Source organism: Ambystoma mexicanum, chromosome 11, assembly GCF_040938575.1.
Source record: "Ambystoma mexicanum isolate Mex_15411 chromosome 11, UKY_AmexF1_1, whole genome shotgun sequence".
Taxonomy (NCBI): Eukaryota; Metazoa; Chordata; class Amphibia; order Caudata; family Ambystomatidae; genus Ambystoma; species Ambystoma mexicanum.
Genome location: NC_090934.1, coordinates 1176779938 through 1176796576, shown reverse-complemented (window position 1 = coordinate 1176796576; position 16639 = coordinate 1176779938). Strand labels below are relative to the sequence as shown.

The following is a 16639-nucleotide window of genomic DNA, read 5'->3' as shown; positions in this document are numbered from 1 at the left end:
GCTTCCATCAACAATACTTGCCGCTGCGCAACCTCTGCATTCAAGGTCTCTGAAGGTAGAGACCCTCTCAGAACCAGCATCCGTTTGGCAAATGATGGTGGCTCTGGCATCTCTGCTCTCCTTCAGTGGCAACTGCAATGTGGAGTTACTGCAATCACTCCACCTCTCACTACTTCTCTCCTTGGCCTGTACCATTAACACCATTAGGTTGCAACTTGCAGCCCGTTGCCTCTGCATCCATCTTCTCCTTCCCAGTAGTGTGGGCATTGTGGGACTTGAAGTCCCCAATGATCAAATTACCCTTTTCCACAGTTTCAATTTTACAATAAGACATTATGGGGGTCTCTAGGAAAGTCATTAAATGGGGTATCCCATTCCTCCTGACCTTCTCCACCCCCATGTGATCCTCCTGCAGAACACCACCCCCAGGGTCAGGATCAGGAAGTGTCTGCCTTTCTCTGGCCACATGAGAAGGGTCCCAGGCCTGGTTTTCTGGGGGAATTATCTCTGATTCATCACAACACGCAGTACTGCGTTACTGTCTGCCCGTCAAAAATCTTGCCTGTTAATGTTAACCAAACCTGATGTACAGTTCTCTGCTGCTTCTGAGATAAGGTTACTTCATATAAATATAATACTACTCAATCTTGTCAATTTATGAATTTTCCCAACATAAATACAATTAAGTGTTGTAAAATATGGGCAGCAAAGGCACTTATCCGCCACTAAATAGTAAATCTATAAAAGGAAGCATTAATTACCTGAAGCCAGTACAGCTGGGCACGTAAGCTTCTTTGATGCGGTGACTGCTTGAATTCAATTTGGATGGCCGATAGGAAGTTCCGTCTAATGTCACAGTTGATTGGCACACGCATGGACATTGGAACTCGGCTGAAATTCACCTACAAACATACACATATTTTCAGTTTTTAATAAACATCTAGACAGACATGAAATCAATATGCATCTTGTTATAAAGGAAGGAAAAGGCACCAACTGGTATTAATAAGTGACAGATAATAACTCAGTTACTTCCTTTTGGTGAAGTTCTTCAAAATGATGCTCCTCCATCCACAAATTCATTACCTAAAGGAAGAGGCTTTAGACCCTGACTCAAAGGATTTTAACAACTACCAAAAGGCATTTGAACACCCCTCATGGCTTTGTGTTTATGGACCTTGGCACTGATATGACATACATATAAACAGAGCTCCCAGTGCCGACACGTTAGATTTGGGGAATTACGTAGTCAAAATGGATTGTGTTTGATATATATATTTAGAGTGAGGAGTTGCAAGATTGATGATCTGCAAGAGGAAGAATGTATCTCTCAGAAAAAAAGGTTCCCAAAGACGGAGAACTCCTCCTGATGGAGACCTTCCTCCGACGGATTCATCATCTAAAGATAAACCTACCCAGACCTAGCCAATAAAATACAATGAGGTGGGACTGAGATCATTCTAGTTATACTCCAAGACTGTATGTTTAATCCTGTTCCCAAATATGGAGTAGACGCAATGATATTTTGAGGAAGTATGGACTGGATATCAAGCACTGGGATAATTTGTCAAACCTGATGCTCTCACTGAGGGCAAGGCCCTACGTGCTAGCCAACTAATAACAAATACAAGAGTCTGCTTGGACATAACCATACCTGGTTCCAACAAAACTCTCAATGTACTGACTTGCTAAAGTTCACAGTCCCGAAAACATGAAAGTAAGAGCACTTTTCAATGCACATCTGTACAATCTCACCTCCATATTAGAGGGGGAAGTAGAAGATAATACACTGGCATAGATAGGAAATTCAGAAATAATTTAGAATTGGAAAGAAGGTTTAACTGTAAAGTCACAAAATCACATGGACACATGATGAATGGTGGCTCTGCACATGCAATTTGTGCTTCTCCTAAAGATGAGGATAATGCAAAAAAGATAGTATCAATTGGAAGAATAATTGCCTATGAAAGCAAGATGGTTCAAGAATTCAGAGACTATATTAATCATTTTTCCTGATGAGTACTAATTCAAGAGCTCTTTAGAGATGAAAATACAGTGCCTAACATGCACCTTGTTATTCCCTATCTAGGTGACCTTGCATAGCTGGCTATGGAGGTTTCACAAGTTGGTGGATTAATTGTAAGGGTACAGTCGTGCTATAACCTGAATTGAGCCTACCAACAACCACCATGTAATACCCACTAAAGAGTCCTATAGTCAGTCAGTGTTCCCCTGGAGAGAGATTTATCTGGATATAGCTATATTTCAACATGGCTCAGTGATTCCAGAGTTCCAAGGCCACAGAGAAATCAAGAGAAGAATCTTGTCGACCTTGAATATGCAAACCCGAAATTAATGTGTTGTTGACAAAATGTATTGAAAGGATACAGCCTTGTGGTTGGGGTCTGAGTGCCCTCCCCAGCTTCAATTTCCTATAAAAGTAAAACTTCAGCTCAAATTACTAGTAGGCCCTTAGGCAAAGTCCCAGAACTAAAGACTGGATGTAAGCAAGCCCTATCCGAACTGTAGTGGCGAATAAAGAACACTCACTATTCTGGTGAATTGGTGAAAACTTTATTAGGAAGACAGTGCGCAGATAAATAACCAATGTCAACACGGGACTTCAGCGCAAGTGAACCCACCCTCCCTCCTGTGTCCAGGTTTTTTATACCCAAAGGAATACATGAGTTTGAATGGAAGGGGGTGGTCTCAGCCTGGCAAGGTCAGACCTTGCAACTTTATTTCTGACTGAGAAAAACCCTCACTATACAGCCTTACGATGTCAGCTGCACTCAGCAGTGCTTATTAGTGTCATCAGTAAAGGCTGCATAGTGCAATACATTTCTTTAAGGTGAATATGCTCCCTAAAGCTTCGCACTTGCTTCGAGGTAAGTGAGAGTCCTTGTAATATGATATCTGCCAGCTAAAGCTGCATTTCAGGAAAATGTGAGAGCAGAGAACACGCTTGGCTAGGCCAAAACAGATACATATATATCATAAGCGTGAAAAGTGAAAGTGAGCATTCTTTAGTGGTGGGTGAACGCGTTCTAAAGGTGACATGCGCATTGCACTGTACCATCTTGCTCTCTGCAGGCCAGAGACAGTGGTTTAAGCATGGCGAGTGGCAAATAGAATATAAATTATATGTTACTCAACGTAGTGACTAACGTACTCTTACTCCTTAGTCCCCTTTCCTGCATACTGCATGGGCGTCTCTTCCAAGGGACAGGAGACGGAAATATTTTCACCAGAAAAAACATTCTTCCCCTTTAAATTTAGAGGCGCGCAGGGGTGGGGGCCCTGGGAGCATGCGCGGCCCTGACTCCGCCCTCCAGCGCCACACCTCAGTCCCCATTGACGCGTCGACAATAGATTTAACATTGCCTAATGACACCAGCATTATTAGGGGAGTGGATGGTTGGACGTATGGAGGAAAGGGGACGAAGGACTAAGAGTACATTAGTCACTTTTGTGAGTAACCTATAATTACTCTTACGTCCCGTCCCCTTTCCTCCATACTGCATGGGCGATTACAACTGAATGTAGCCCCAGGGTGGAGAGGAGACCCACCTTCAGCAAATAGGTTCCTGAGAACCGCCTGTCCGAAAGCTGCATCAGATCTAGAGCCGGCATCCAAACAGTAATGCTTGCAGAAAGCCGAGAGAGTGGCCCAAGTGGCCGCCCTGCTTATGACTTGCCAAGGGACATGGCGCTGGAATGCGATGGCCGTTGCTTTGGCCCTGACTGCATGGGCGTGCATGTTCGCCGGAAGCGGCTTGTGCTGGCCCTCCTATGCTTCTTTGATGGCCGAGACCATCCAGTGGGATATGGAGGCCTTGGAGGCCTACTGGCCTGGTCTTGTATCTCCAAAATTGCCAAACAGGGCATCTGATTTGGGGAAGCCCATGGTCCTGTCAAGGTAGAATTTCAGGGCACGCCAGACATCCAAGCAGTGCAGAACACTTAGGATTGGAAAAAAAAGTAGGAAGGACTACTTCCTCGTTCAAATGGAAAGCAGACTGCACATTAGGCAGAAATGCTGCATGTGTCACAGGACTATCTTGTCCCTGTGAAAGGTAGTATATGGTTCTGAGGCGACCAGCGCCTGAATCTCGCTGACTCTGCGAGCCAAGATGAGACTGACTAGTAAGGCCGTCATAATGGTGACCAGCCTGATGTCCACGGACGCCATTGGCTCAAATGGTTTGTGCGCCAGGGCGCCCAAGACTATGTTCAGGTCCCACATGGGGTGTGGCCTCTTGATGGACGGGTAGAGCCTTGCGAGCCCCGTCAAATGTTTCTTGACAATCGGACTGGAGGAGGAGAAGACCCCCTCCTCCGAGTTCCTGTAAGCCCTGATGGCTGCGAGGTAAGTGAGGCAGGTGTCCACCTGCACGCCAGAGTGGGCGAGGTGCGCCGAGAAGGAGAGCACGTCGTCCAGAGTACATGCCAAGGGGTTGATATCCTTGGAGTATGCCTAGTGGTAGAACCTGGTCCATTTACTTTTATACTGGGCCCTGGTAGCCTTGCTCCTTGCTCCCAGTATGATTACCAGATTAGCCTGGGAGAGGCTGAGGTGCCTTAGCATTACCTGCTCAGGTACCACATTGTGAGGGCTAGTTTCTGTAGCGCGGGGTGGATGACCCTGCCCCTCTGCTGCGCTAGCAGATGTGCTGGGCCCGTAGGAAGGTGAATCAGTGGCATCTCCGAGAGGCTGAACAGCTCTGAGAACCATGGCCTGGCCGGCCACCATGGAGCTATTAGAATGATGTTGCGCTGGCGAGACTCCTTGATCTTGCAAATCACTGTGAATCAGCGGAGTGGGCGGGAAGGCGTACACGGTCATGCCGTCCCACTTAATCCGAAATGCATCGCCCAAGGAGCCGGGGCCCTCTCTCTGCCAGAAAGCGAACTGAGGGCACTTCTTGTTGTGCCAGATGGAAAAGAGATCCACCTGGGGAAGACCCCATCTGTTGAAGAGCTCCTGAATAACGAGGTTGTTTAGTGGCCACTCATAATTGTCCGCTCCCAACCTGCTGAGCCTGTCCGCCACCAGGTTGGATTCCCCAGAAGGTGGGCTGCCGTGAGGTAGATGTCGTTTTCCAGGGCCCACTCCAACCTGCTGATTGCCAGTCTGCATATAGGAGGGGATATGGTGCCTCCCTGCTTGTTGACATAGTACAGTCTGGATGAGGATGACCTTCCCCCTGAGAAGTAGAAGGAATGCCCTGAGCGCTAGCCAGATGGCGTTCAGCTTCAACCAATTGATGTGGTACTCCTGCTCCTGTTGAGTCCAGGTGCCGTGGACCGACAGATCGTCCAGGGTGGCTCCCCAGCCCTCGAGCGAGGAGTCCGTGGTGATGGTGACCTGCGGGGTGAGAGGCCGGAAGGGCTTGCCCGTCCGTAGGTTGCAGTCCATGCAGTCTCCTGGTGGAGAGATGGATGAACGTTGATCATCTCCTGGTTCCATGAGGACGCGAAGTGCAGCTGAATCCTCCTCATCCTCAGTCTTCTGTGTGGCACGGCTAGTAGGTCCGCCACCAAGAGACCCAGGAGATGCTGGTACCACCATGCCGAGGTCACCTCTCTGCTGAGGAAGTGGGCGGTGGCCCTCTTGATGGCGAGATCTTGTCCTACGATGGAAAAACCTTCTTGGAGCACGTGTTCCAGGCCCAAGAATGTCAGTCTGCGTGGGCTGCAGCTGCGATTTCTTGAGATTGAGCGAAAAGCCGAGATTGTGCAGTGTGTTCATAAGGGCATGAGAAGAGTGGTGAACGCTTCCGGAGATGTAGCCCTGACGAGCCAGTCATCGAGGTATGGGTAGATGTGGAGGCCCTGCGCTCTGAGGACAGCCACAGTATTCATGAGTCTGGTAAAGACCCTGGCGGCCGAGTTGAGGCCAGAAGGAAGGACCTTGTATTGGAAATGGTAGCACATGATCCTGAACCGTAGGAAAGAACGATGGGGCTGCCAAATCGGGACGTGTAGGTACGCGTCCTTCAGATCCAGGGAGCACATCCAGTATCCCCTGCACAATGTCTCTGCTATAAAAGCTGGCGTAAGCATCTTGAATTTTTGTAGAGGTAAAGAGAGGTTGAGGGTGGAAATGTCCAGCACAACTCTCAGGCCCGCCTGGTTCTTTTTCTGAATGGCAAAAATCCTGGAGTAAAAGCCCAAGCCTCGCTGGGAGGCTAGGACTTGCTCCACGGCCTGGCTCTCTATGAGTGACCAGATCTCCGCCAGAAGAGTTGCTGTCCCAACTTGAGGGAGTGGAGGGGAGGAAAGAGGACCCAACTAGAAGGAATGGAGAGGAGGAAAGAGGAGAGGCTGGGACGGGTAGGCGGTACCCCAAGGATACTACGGAGAGGATCCAGGGGTCCGCGAAATTTTGGTGCCAGAAATGTGCATAGAGAGCAAGCCTGCCCCCCACTGGAGACACGTGGACCCGGAGGGGCGTGTCATGCCTTCTTCCCCTCAGAGGCTGTCGCGGAGGAGGGGGACTGGAAAAAACCCTTACTCCCCCCCCTTTTTGTTGCTTGTGCTGATTTGGAGTCGGCGAGCGGTCCGGCTGCCTGGATCACCGTTCCTGGAAGCCGGGGAACCCTCCGTATGTACGCCCCTTGTCTGAGAGCTGCTGTGACTTGGTGCACGATTTGGCTGTGGTCCTTGTAAATATGGATAAAAACTTGGCCGTTTGTGAGCGGTTTTTCTTTTTGTCCAGCTCCTCGTCCGTAGTGGAGTGGAAGAGGTACGCCCCCCCCCCTTGAACGGCAGGTCTAATACGCGTTCCTGGACGTCCGGGTTGAATTTCGTTGCACTGAGCCAGGCTGTCCTTCTCATGTCCGTGGCGATACAGATGGCACGGCCAGAGGTGTCAATATGGGTCACGGTGGATTCCATGAGGTCCTGCGGCACCAGCTTGGCCTCGGCCAGTCCCGCCTTGAAACGTGATCGGCTCTGCCTAGGGAGTTCCGGGAGGAAGTCTGTCATTTCCCGCCATAACCTTTGCTCTGCGGCAGCCAGCATGGCATCAGCGTTGGCCTGACGAAGATGTAAGGACGCGTTGGAATACAGCTTCTTCCTGTACGCCTCCAAGATCTTCTCTGAGGACGACTGAGGCTTGGAGTATAGTGATGCCGCAGTGATCACCAAGGAGTGCGGCTGAGGATGGGCCGATAGCAAGAGTGTATCCCCCTCCATCTGCCTGTACTTCGCGTCCAGGCGTCGATTGACCGGCTGGACAGAGTGGGGCTTGAGCCAGCCCTTTTTGGCCAGGGAGACTAAATCGGTCTGCAGTGGAATTCCCTTTTTGGCAGAGGGGCGTCTCGTGAGGACCTCAGCAAGAACCCGCTCTGCCAGTTGCTTGACCTCTGGTTGAGGTAGGCCTAAATACTCTGCCAGCCCAGCAAGACGTTTGTGGAAGGCCTTGGCTGACAAGGGCATGTCAGGGTCCTCCTCCTCATCCGTATCCTGTGGGTCAGGAGGATCCTGCATAGGTGGGGGGAGTAGCGGGAGCCGGAGGCTGGGGTACAGGCACTGGAACCGGAGGCTGATACGGAACCGCCTGAGGAACTGGCTGGGGGGCCAGAGGCAGAGGCTGCGCCAGGGCGCCAGCGGAGGAGCCTGTGGTGCCAGAAGCATTGGAGGGAGCACATGGCATCCCTGAGGATAACCCCCATCCGAGGGGACTTCAGGCCGGAGGCGTGAAAGGGGATAAAGATGGGGTAGCAGGAGGCAGCTGGAGCCGCTGCATACCCTGCCCGTACGGACGCATCAGGAACCTGCCCTGTGCAAATGAAGGATAGGCTGTACACTACGTACCTGGTTGAGGCCAGTCCCACCTTGACATTCGCTCCTTGCCGAACTCCTGGAATGGCGTCGGATGGGTGCTGATGTCTAGTGCGGTGGCCATTTTGTCGAGCTGCCTGCCACGTGCCTGCATCGTGCTGCTCAGCTCGCCTTCTCCAAGACTCTTGAGTGTAGATTGCGAGGCCTACCCTGCTCCTCAGGCCTAGACCCGGTAGGTATGACACCCTCGGCCCAGGGGCCGGTAGAGCTGCGTTTAGCCGGCCCCTATGACATATTGCCGGTGCTAGGGCGTGGCCCCTTGGACATAATGCCGGTACAAGGGCAGAGCCCCTCGGATGAAGACCCGGTAAAAGAACCTTCCTGTCCCTCAACACGGCCACCGGGAAGATCTGAGGATCCCTGGGCCTGTAGGCCGGTAGCTGGAGCAGCCTTGGGGCACGTGCTGGTACAAGGACCTGAGCGGTCCCTCCCGGACGGGCGAGTCCTTGGGAAGGAGTCTCCCTTGCAGGGTGCGATGGAAAATGTAGACCCTACCTTGGGCCTGGATCGATGTTTCACAAAGTTCTTGAGGTCCTCTGGAGGTGACTTCTGGAAGAGCTCCCTACACCTGGCTAGTCTGTTCTTCTGCGACCTTGATGACAGGGCGTTGCACGCTGTACAAGCTTGCCAACCGTGGTCTGCACCAAGGCAACGTAGGCAGAGGGCGTGGGGGTCTGAAGTTGGGAAGAGCCTGTCGCAGGATGGACACCTGCGGAAACCCTGTGGAAGTTGACATGCGCCGGGTAGGAGCGTGACGCCTGAGGGCCGAGTACCTGAATGATAAAAAAGACAAAGAAGTATCCGCGCGTGGAATTACATGGCCAAAGCCAAATCCAGGAGCGCTGGTGAATTCGGCCGTTCCCGTCGATGCAGAAAAGGGGACTGAGGTGTGATGCCGGCAGCGCATGCCCCCAGGGCCGCACCCCCATGCACCTCTAAATTTTAAGGGGAAGAAGGTTTTTTCTGGTGAAAAAGGTTCCGTCTCTCGTCCCTTGGTAGGGACGCCCATGCTTTCTGGAGGAAAGGGGACGGGACGCAAGAGTATGGTGCCCAGTGCTCTTATAACAGGGGGGGTACATACATGTGTATACCTTATTGTTTTTTTTTCCTCCAAACGTCCCCTCCTATGAGACCAACACTCCAGTCTCATTACACACATTTTTAACAGAACAGACTTCACATGTCATAGCAAATGGTGTCTTCAGTGACCTGACAATACATTACTTGAACAGTTTGAGAAACATTTGAGCAAGAGCTGAGTGTGCGTAAACACAGGCATTTACAAACCATTGACAGGTAGGACAACCATAAGAGTACAATCACAGCTATGAGCAAGATCTGACCGATGGACATGCCTAAAGGTCCCATTAGCTCTACAATCCAGGACCCAAATGACCAGGCAGACTCATTGCTGCTGAGTATGAGGTTAACAGTATGTTGAATGTGTGTGATGATGTCAGTGATATTGCTGGCATAATTTGGTATAAAAGTGCAGCACTCACTTTTTACGACTGTACAGACATCCCCCAGATGGCCAGCTGTTTGCAGGACAAGATGGACAATGATAGAATGGTGGCATAGGCAACGTTCTTAAACAGCCGGAACAATTGAGTCAATCATTCCTGTTTATTTTTACACCAAGAGCTGGTATCAGATATCCTACCCCTGTGATAAAATAGTCCAAATCCGTGTTTCTCTTTGAGCAGTATATGGTGGGGACAGTGGGGTATGGCACACTGCAGGCAAGATACATCCCATGTAACAGCTCCCTCCATAGTTGATGGGCAACCATGAATAAGCCTTATCTCTGCAGATGAAGTAAGTTCCGGAATAAGTTGAGTATCCGGATTGAGTGAATAAGAATCTGGGGGAAAAAGTGACATTGTTAATTACTACGCTAGAGTTGGTGGACATGTAATACTGACATGTTCTTGTTCCCACATATAGAGATCCTTGATTGGTACATCATGGGAGATCAGCTGCGGCAGAGCACAGGTGAAGTGTGGCTGGTTTGTACTGTACCTGTTCTGGGGAACTTTGGGGTCCGAGTGAACCCTATGTGCGACTGGACGTCTCTATAGGGCCCAGGGCCGAAAGACTGGGCTGTTAACTTTAAATCCACAGAGAGATCTCCCCACTGGAAGGGAATGGGAGTGATGGGGAACTGGGATGATAGATTGTGGGGCAGGTGGGCACACACCCAGCAATCTGTCAAATTGAAAATGCAGGTGTACTGCCAAGATAGTTGCAGATAGGTATTCATGCTGCATGTCCATGGGTGCACAGTGGGGCACTCATTCTCAGGGCATGTGATGTGAAAAGAATCAGACACAATTGCACAGGAGAACATTATCAATCTTCCTATCACTACAATGACAAATAGGTATCCAGACATGGTGGCCTCTGTGATGCTTTCTATGGGCTCTTCTGACTCTGATGAGGTTCTTCAGGCTTTCCCGTGAGGACAGTTTGAGGTATCTGAACACGGTTTGACTCAGTCAGGTTCGGTGAGACGCAGGGTGCAGGTGGAGAAGCTTGGGTGTGGCCAGCCCCTTCACTCACGGTAATGGATGTAGTGAGGTAACTGCTAAGAGTGAAACAAAGTTGCAACAAAGTTCAAATGTTCCAAAGTTCCATACTCCTCCTATCAGTACATGCACTACAACATCTGCAAGTACCAGAGCCACATGAATAGGATGGTCATGGTCACTAAGAGAAAAAACAGCAAATGATAGCAGCGGAGGCAAAAACTCATAGATGCCAGGGACATAGCATCAGTGACATCTATTCCTGGTTCAGATGAACAAGTTACTTCTTACCTGGTAACGTTCTTTCAATGGGATGTTCCTCCGACATATTCCTTATCTTAGATAATTCGTCTCCAGCTTGCTGGCCTCGGAAATTTTTTCTCTGTAGAGGGCGCTGCGCGTCGACGTCCGCCGAGTTGGTGTCCCTCGACAGCCACCGTATCGGCGTCGACGTCACCATGTCCATAAATAGCCACGCGCGGCGTCCGTTGCTCAGTTCCGTTTTGTAGCATAAGATAAATCTTGCATGAATTGGCTATTGACCTTGAAGGAGCATGAGCTGCAACCACAAGGGAAGTATACTGCGGGGATGGATGGGAGGGGCGATAAGGAATACGTCGGAGGAACATCCCATCGAAAGAACGTTACCAGGTAAGAAGTAACTTGTTCTTCGAAGGGATTGTGTCCTCTGACGTATTCCTTATCTTAGATAGACTCCCATAGCAGTGGCATGTAATTGGAGGTGGGATTAAGAATGTCATGTATCCCTTTTAGGAATGAACCGAATGTAATACCGCTTTGCCAAATCTGGTCTCTTGACTAGCGGAGGAATCCAGGTTGTAAAATCTTGTGAATGTATGTGGGAACGACCATGTGGCAGCCGCACATATGTCTCGGACCGGTACCCCTCTTCGGAGGGCCGAAGAGGCTGCAATACCCCTGGTTGAATGAGCACTAGGATTCTGAGGGGGCTCTTTCACTGCCAGTTTGTAACATTTCAGAATGGCCAAAATAATCCACCTGGAAATGGTCTGTTTTGTTATGGGTAGTCCCAACTTGTGACCTGAGTAGCCTACAAACAGTTGGTCTGCTTGCCTAATCCTAGCAAGTCTGCTGATGTAAAAGCTTAGAGCTCGCCTTGGGTCCAGCCTATGTAGCCTTTCTTCCTCTTTCCCCGGATGGGGAGGAGGGTAGAACGAAGGTAAGGTAATTTTCTGAGTGATGTGAAATTCAGAAACCACCTTTGGGAGGAAAGTAGGCTTCACCTGTAGGACAACTTTGTCCTTATAGAAAATTGTATGGGGGAGGAGGTTTACAAGAAAGAGCTTGTAATTCGCTCACCCTCCTAGCAGATGTTAGTGTTACTAATAGGACAGTTTTAAGAGTGAGAAATCTCAGCGAACAAGAGTGGAGTGGTTCGAAGGGAGTACCCATTAGGAAATGTAAGACTAAATGTAAGTCCCATAAGGGAACTTTGAATGGTCTTGGAGGATAGACATTAGTTAATCCCTTGAGAAATTGTATTACTAAGGGTAGTTTGAAATACAATGGTTCCTCCGCAGTGCGCTTGAAGATTGATAGCGCAGCGAGATAGCCTTTTAAAGTGCCAACTTGAAGGCCTGAGTTTGCCAAGTAGAGTAGAAACGATAACACCGTTGGTGTACCGCATGAAAAAGGGTCGATATTGTTCTCTCTACACCAGCTGCAAAATTTGTTCCAACGGCAGCGGTATAAAGACTTTGTTGCTGGCCTTCTGGCCGAAAGCAACACCTCCATGATGTCATCAGGGAGGTCCCAATCCTTGTACCTCAACCTTTCAGAAGTCAAGCGTGAAGGTTGAGGGTTCTTATGTCTGGATGGAGAACCTGACCTCCCTTCTGCGAGAGAAGATTCTCTTTGAGTGGAAGACGGATTGGAGGGCAGATGGACATATCCAGAAGGTCCGGGTACCACATTCTCCTGGCCCAGTCCGGGGCAATTAGGATCATGGTTTTCCGGAATCTTCTCAACCTCCTGATCATTTGAGGAATAACAGGGACTGGTGGAAATGCGTAAAGGAGTGGAAACTCCCAGTCCACTACGAACGCGTCCCCTAGAGCTCCTCTCGGGGGAAATTCCTTTGAACAGAACAGATCGCACTTCCTGTTGGTACTAGTGGCGAACAGATCTGCCTGAGGGGTTCCCCAAAGGGCGAAGATCTCTTGAAGGACTTCCTGAGCTAGCTCCCACTCGTGGGAGACTGTGCTCTGCCTGCTCAGAGCGTCCGCTGTCAAGTTCTTCTATCCGGCTAGGTGAACTGCCGATAGAGAGATTCCTTCTTGAATTGCCCAAAACCAAAGCTGCATTGCCTCTCTGCACAGTGGCAGTGACCCTACGCCTCCTCTTTTGTTGAGGTAGTGCATGGCCACCGTGTTGTCCATCATTATCAGGACATTTCTCCCCTGTACTGATGGCAGGAAAGCTTTCAGCGCTAGTCTGATCGCTCTCAGCTCTAATAGGTTGATGTGTAGTCTGGACTCCAATGGAGACCAACGACCGCTGATGGTCAAGTCATTGGCATGGGCTCCCCACCCCGTGAGTGCGGCGTCTGTGACTACTGTTATCTCCGGCCATGGTTGCCAAAACAGTTCTCCTTTCAAGATGTTCTCTGGATAGGCCCACCATTGAAGGTCGTGGGCTACCTTGTTCGGAATCCGGAGGAGATCTGTCATTCTTCCTGAGTATTGTGACCACTGGGTTCTTAGTGCCCACTGGAGAGATCTCATTCTCAGGCTAGCCTCTGGCAAAAGGAAGATGCAGGATGCCATGAGGCCTGGCAATCTCAAAAAGACGAAGGTTGGGAGATGTTGGGCATTTTGAAACTTGTTGACCATCTGCAGAATATCTTGAGCCCTCACCTCTGGTGGCGAGGCTTTTCCCAGGGAAGTGTCCAGGACCGCTCCGATGAACTGGAGTCTCTGTGATGGTATCATCTGTGACTTCTTTAAATTGAGGGAGAAGCCCAGTTTGTGAAGGAAGTGGCAGACATAATCTAGCTGGATCTGAGCTTGTTCCGAAGATACAGCTCTGATCAGCCAATCGTCCAGGTAGGGGTAGACGTGGATCCCTTCTCTCCTTAGACTTGCCGACATTAGCTTGGTGAAGACCCTCGGGCGGAGGTCAGCCCAAATGGCAGAACTCGAAATTGATAATGAGCGCAGCCAATTGCGAACCTCAAGTATTTCCTGTGTTTGAGATGGATTGGCACATGGAAATAAGCATCCTGGAGGTCCAGAGATACCAGCCAGTCCTGGATCTGGAGGGCCTGAAGGATCTGAGAGAGAGTTACCATCTTGAACTTGTCCTTCCTGAGGAACTTGTTCAATTCTCGTAAGTCCAAGATAGGTCTCAGTCCTCCGTCCTTCTTCGGTATGAGAAAGTAGGGGGAGTACTAGCCCTTGTTCCTCTCCGCTACAGGTACCGGTTCTATGGCACCTTTCTCTAGCAGGTCTACAATCTCCTGCAAGAGGAGCGGATCTGGAACTTTTAGAGAGCTTTTCCCCGGTGGATGACTCTGAGGGATGCGTAGAAAGGGTAGGCAGTAACCTTGGGCAACTGTCTCCAATGCCCAAACATCTGACGTAATAGCCTGCCATTCCGTCAGATGGTGAGTTAACCTGCCCCCTACAGGTGTTTTGTGTGGAAAGACCTCAGAGTGGTTTGGGGGTGGCTGATGCAGATGCCGAGGGTAAAGAGGCACCTGCTGCTGCTGCGGCCTTCGTACTTTTGACCCGTCCACCTCGGGTGGATTTCCTTTGGCCTTTTTTGAGCTGGCTCTCCTCTGCCTTTCCCGAATGCAGAATAATAGCGAAAGGACTTTCCTCTCCCAGAGGTTCCTGAGGGGCGAAAAGGAGTTTGGCGGATTGCAGCTCCTAAAGATTTTGCTGCTGCTTTAGATGTTTGCAACTTTTCCAGACTGTCATCAGCCTTTTTACCGAATAAAGAAGAGCCATCAAAGGGCATATTCAAAAGTCTGGCCTGTACATCTGGAGCAAAGCCAGACTTTCGTAACCATGCATGCCTGCGGATTGTAGTACTTGCCGCCATGGCCCTGCTGATATTGTCAGCGGAATCGATGCCAGTTTGAAGAGATTCGCACATGGCATCTTTGCGATCTTTAATGATGTTAAGGAAGGCTTCCCTTTCATCTCCTTCCGGTATTCCGGTATGCAGTCAGCCACTGATGAAGCACACTCCCACAGTGTGTGACTGAACCTGGCGAGCGTACAAGTGGCGTTGATGGATTTCAACGCCATACTACAAGCAGAAAAGACTTTTTTTGCCATAGAATCATACCTTTTGTCATCCCTGTCCTGTGGAACAGTAGGATAAGCGGATCCGCTGCTTGATGAAGTTGCCGCTTGAACCACCAGGCTCTCTGGAGCCGGGTGTTTTAATAAATATTCAGGGTCAGCCGCAGCTACACTATACTTAGCTGACAATGTTTTATTGACCGCAGGGATAACCTCAGGTGTTTCCCAATTTGATGAAATGTTCCTTTGTAAAGCTGTATGGAAAGGGACCACAGGATCCTCCTGTGGACCTTTATCTAGTATGCCTGTAAGGTCATCCTGTTGAAAAACAGGTGAAGGCGTAGACCAACCCATGAATTCAATAATTCTTGCCATCAGGGTTCTATAGGGGGTTTCGGCATGTTCCCCTGGGTCTGGTTTGACAAATTCCACTTCTGGGGAAGTGTCCAACTCACTTGCCTCATGTAAGGATTCCTGTAGGTCTTTCAACCTTCTTTCCTCAGAGGTAAAATCCTCTGAAACAGGTGGTGTGGTCCTCTGCAGCCCGAAGGGTCTTTCTTGATCAGAATCCTCCCCTTCTTCATAGATTGAAGATAATCTGGGGTACTCTGACCTCAGAAATGGTGTAAAACCCATTTCTAAAGCAGAAGGAGCCAAACTTGTCATTATTGGTCGAGAAAAAGTCGATGTCGACGCCGATGTGAAAGGCTTCGAAGGCGCCGAGAAAGGCGTCGAGAAAAATGGAAGAGGCCACGAGGAACTCAAGAGGATCGGGATCCTGCTCGAGGATGTCGACGACGTTCTCAGTGTCGTGCTGGAGACCCTGGGTATAACCGTTGGCTGTGAAGTAGCCGTGGTTTTTTCTTTTATCGGCGTCGATGTCGGGGTCGACAATGGCGTTGAGTCGATCGACCGATGCGTCGAAGAACCCTTCGATAACGGCGTCGATGGCGCCGATCCATGAGTATAAGGGACTTTCGACGACGGGGTCGAAGATGGTGCCTTGCTACCCGATGGCCCGTGGCGCTCTCGGGTGGACTTTTTCGCCGGGTGCAACGACTCGCGGCGTTTCGATTTTTTGGGTTTTTCACCCAGGGTATCACCCTCAGCTGTCTTCGAGGGGGTCGAGGCCGCTTTCTCGAAGATGCTTAGCATCTTTTTCCTGAATTCCTCCCACTCAGCCTGAGAGCTGTTTTTTGTGGGGCAGGAGACCCTTTCTGGGGAAACAGAAGATGATGAGGAAGGGGATCTTCGACGTCTCTTTTTTGAGTGTCTAGATCTCGACGAGTGGTGGGAGCTACTTCGAGACTTAGAATGGGAATGTTTTCGACGGCGAGGAGACGAATGCCTCGGCCGAAGACACTTTCAAGGAGGTTTTAACTGACTTACCTCTCTCGAGCTTCCCCTTGCGCTCCTTCAAGGCTTTTTGCCGTCATGGACATGCAGTCCTCACACTCCGAACAATGGTGCTCGACTCCCAAGCACCACAAACAGATCCTGTGAGGATCCGTTAGCGACATTTTCTTTCCGCAGTCTCGACATTTTTTGAAGCCGGACCGCGGAGTCGTCGGTACGGATGAGGAAGCCATTGAGTATGAGTTGGTTTTATCAAGGAAATATAAGAGGTTTATCTGACTGAACTGAGCAACGATATTCCGAGGCCCCACGAAGCGCGGAAAAACGGAACTGAGCAACGGACGCTGCGCGTGGTTATTTATGGGCATGGTGACGTCGGCGCCGATACAGTGGCTGTCGAGGGACAACAACTCGGCAGACATCGACGAGCAGCGCCCCCTACAGAGAAAAAATTTCCGAGCCCAGCAAGCTGGAGACGAATTATCTAAGATAAGGAAAACGTCGGAGGACACAATCCCTTTGAAATATCCCATCAGAGCAACACTGAATTGTGCAACTTAGTTAACATAACAGATCTAATCGAAAAATATTCACAGGTGAACAGGGGCCTAACAA

The 16639-nt window shown here is 49.9% G+C and overlaps 1 protein-coding gene across 4 annotated transcripts in view; it reads right to left on the bottom strand.

Annotated features, from left to right (window-relative positions):
* Window positions 1-16639, bottom strand: part of VPS13C (vacuolar protein sorting 13 homolog C) — a 5236720-nt gene that overhangs the window by 1128570 nt on the left and 4091511 nt on the right. For all 4 annotated transcript variants that reach the window (XM_069624493.1, XM_069624490.1, XM_069624491.1 and 1 more), the window contains one exon: window positions 762-902. In XM_069624493.1, coding sequence (XP_069480594.1) covers window positions 762-902 — 141 coding nt within the window. The remainder of the gene's footprint in view (window positions 1-761; window positions 903-16639) is intronic.